The sequence below is a fragment of the Oryzias melastigma genome, linkage group LG16 (assembly GCF_002922805.2).
Source record: "Oryzias melastigma strain HK-1 linkage group LG16, ASM292280v2, whole genome shotgun sequence".
Classification (NCBI taxonomy): Eukaryota; Metazoa; Chordata; class Actinopteri; order Beloniformes; family Adrianichthyidae; genus Oryzias; species Oryzias melastigma.
Genome location: NC_050527.1, coordinates 20,147,978 through 20,151,340, shown reverse-complemented (window position 1 = coordinate 20,151,340; position 3,363 = coordinate 20,147,978). Strand labels below are relative to the sequence as shown.

The window sequence follows — 3,363 nt, the reverse complement described above, 5'->3', positions numbered from 1 at the left end:
GAAAGAACAGTGCGAGTGTTACTGTGCTTCCTGTGTTTCATAAAACTACAAAACCTTCTGGAAATCGATGTTTGTGGGGTTCTCCAGCTGTTTAGTTGTTGCAGTGAAGAAAAGCTGATTTTGACAGCAAAGATTTAAAGTAGTGATGTAAAGGATACAGATACATTACCCGGGGGCCGGATCCGGCCCTCCAGATCATTTTATTTTACTGTTATTAATGGTCTAATGTTATCTTGCGATCATTTCTAGCTTGTAGAATTTTGACAAAATATATTTTTATGGAGAGTAAAATATAGAAAATTATTTAAGGTTTAAGTTGATTTATTCTGGAATAATATTCCTGTCTTTTTATTATTCAGAATTATGTTAAAAAGTGACAGTTTAAAAGTTTTAAAAATTGTCATTCTGATAGATTTCTGGACTATTTTGACATTTACTAAGATTTTTTTGGCTATTTTGGAGTTTAGCTAATATTTCAGCTACATGATAGCTGTTTTGGCTAATTTAGGCTTTCTAAAACATTTTTCAGGCTGTTTTGGAGTTAGGATAATATTTACATGCTAGCTGTTTTGACTAATTTAGGCTTTTTTTCTGTCTTTAGGCTATTTTAAAGTTTAGCTATTTTTTCAGCTACATGTTAGCTGTTTTGGCTAAGCTAATTTTTTTAGGGTAATTTGGCATTTAGCTAATAGTTTGGAGTTTAGCTAATACTTCAGCTACATGTTAGCTGTTTTGGCTAACCTTGATTAGTTTCGAAAGACTAATTTAATTTTTTTTTTTTTTTAGTTTTTTAGCTTTAGCTATCAGTTTCAGCATCTTCAACAGCCAAATTCAGCTTACAGCATTCACACTAGCATTATCACAGGTGATGCTATATATCTCAAAATGTAGTTTTAGAGTCTTCAATAAATGATTATCCTGTTCCGCCCACCCTACGTATCGGGTGTTTTGGATTTTGGGTCTCTGTGCGATTGAGTTTTACGTCTCCAGTCTGTGGTTTGGATCTCTGAACTCGATTATCCTCTCATTCACAAAAACCATCCCCGATAATCGACTTCGTTGTAGTTTTACTGTTTGCATCGCTTTCTTTTGTTTGCAGTTACTTTTTTTTTTTTTCTTTTGCGCTGCAAATCATTTTTTTATAGTTTCTTTATTTGTTTGCTGTTAATGTATTTTTCCTGCGATGGCGGTTCTCGGTCACCGTAATAAATATCTAGATTGTGTCCATTTCGGTAAAAGACTGTATTGTATCGCCATAAAATTAGTAGAATCTTTGCTGTATCAATTTGTGGACCAGGTATCCAATCATGTGAGAGGAAAAGAGACCCAACCCACTTTTTCTAGTGTTTCTAGACATACATGTAACCTGACAGAGAAAGCTCAGGCCTCTTTGTGCTTTCTGTAGTTTTCAGCTCCAACTTTCCAGCCAGAGCTGCTTATCAAGTTGCTGCTTTGCCCAAAGTGAGTATTCCTCAAAGGCTCATCACTTTTCTGCTGCTGCTGTGATCCTCTCTGCTGTTTGTCTGCAGGCCGGACTGGTTGAGATTGAAGCCATCGCGGTTTTGGGCCCTTTGACCAACGCTTGACTTAGTAAGTACTCCCTCTGCATGAAACGGGGAAAACGCCACGCACATTTGACTTGGAAGTGCCGAGCGCCGCTCCTCTGTTTCAGAGCGGGATGGAGGTTTTGGACGGGTCACCCGGCAGATGAGCAGCCGGCGAGCCGGGAGCGCTTTCACCCCTCATTAACATTGATGACATGTTTGAAGACGGCGCCGCATGTTCACGTTCAGCCACTCACGTTTCGCTCACATGAGCTGCTAAGTATCCGAGTTGTTTGTTGGCTTGAATTACACCATTGAACCTCCAGCATTCTCTGTTTTATATTTGGTCTTCAGCATGTAAACATCAGCGATGATGCTAGCGTGTTTTCTTCTCACGGTCACACATTTGAATCAGTAAAAACCTGCTGGCTGAAGGAGGGACCAGTTGTTCATCTCTGACTGGAACGTTCATTCATTAATAGCTTTAAGGACAAAAACACAGGCCTAAAATCTAACAACAAACTGTAATAAAGAGAGTTGACCAAAAAACACTTTTAAAGAAATACATGGAAAATGTGATTTTGATAGAGAAACCAGATCAGACTTTAAAGTCCCCCTATTATATTTTTTTTATTCAAAAAAATTCCCTCGACGAGCCGCTTTTCTCCTTCAAAATCAACTAGAATTATTGTGTTAAGGGTTGAAGAGTTAAGGTACATTAAACATTTTGTGTTTAAGCATCATGTGAGAGATTTTACACATTCAAATAGAAAACCCAGCCTCAATTCAGTAATAAAAAAGCCCACTTCTTAGTGAATCAAACTTTATTCTGTACACTAAAGTAAGCAGAATCATAGGAAGAATTGTTACAGGAAATAAAAAAGGTTAAATCAAACACCTTTTTATTTACGTAGAAACACAATGAAGTCTCTGCTAGACTAAACATTCAAACCCGCATGTTAAACTCTGTACAAATCCTATTACAGACAGTTTTTTAAAAATTGTAAAGAAAATTCACAAAATTCCCCAGGATGTGATCATTGAGCTTTATGAAACTACACAGAAAAACAGTTAAACCTTCTTTTCCAGGTGTGTGGATGTGTTTCTCTGTTACTGGAAGTGTTGTAACACGTTCCTTATCGATTGGACTGCTGCCATTAAACTGGGAGTTTCTGAAACCGTATGTTCAGACTGTTAGAATATGATCAGTACACCTCAAAAAGGATCAAATGGAATCATTCTGGTGTTTTTAATGCAGCTGAAGAGCTCTAGATCACTGGTACAGGTGGAAAGATGTCTCCTTTAGAGTCAAACTGAACTGTGCACTCGTCCTGCCTCATTTTTTGGGTTTTCAAGATGATAAAAAGCATCATTACGGTACAGAAGGAGTCGCTTCTGGAGTTCTTGACATTTTGCTGTTCAGTTTTACATAATAAAAATAAAAAGTTTGGGCTTCGCAGTTAAAATGTTACATTATTGTGCATAAATAAAACAAAGTAAGATTGAAACATCTTCTAAAAGTATCATTACAGATAAGACATTCTTTTAAAATGTAAAAAAAAGATTTGATATCATTTATCCTTTTAAAGTAATAGAAAACAAAATAATGTGTGTAAAAGTTTTGGCACTCTGCAGAATTTATAATAGTTTGTAAAAGCTGAGACCAGACAGTGTCATGGATTGTTCACAATCATCATTTGCAAAGATTTCAATCTAAAAGATTTTAAACAATCGGAGTCACGTGACCTTGCTCAAACCAATCAGCATCATGGGTTCTTCCAGCAGTCGTCTGAAACTGAAAATAGTTGATGCTCACAAA

At 36.6% G+C, this 3,363-nt stretch overlaps 1 protein-coding gene across 2 annotated transcripts in view; it reads left to right on the top strand.

Annotated features, from left to right (window-relative positions):
• Window positions 1-1,985, top strand: part of LOC112143338 (2-iminobutanoate/2-iminopropanoate deaminase) — a 6,655-nt gene extending 4,670 nt beyond the window's left edge. For both annotated transcript variants that reach the window (XM_024267222.2, XM_024267221.2), the window contains exons 6-8: window positions 1,406-1,461; window positions 1,530-1,590; window positions 1,673-1,985. In XM_024267222.2, coding sequence (XP_024122990.1) covers window positions 1,406-1,461; window positions 1,530-1,586 — 113 coding nt within the window. In that variant the 3' untranslated portion in view covers window positions 1,587-1,590; window positions 1,673-1,985. The remainder of the gene's footprint in view (window positions 1-1,405; window positions 1,462-1,529; window positions 1,591-1,672) is intronic.
• The last annotated feature ends 1,378 nt before the right edge of the window (window positions 1,986-3,363 follow it).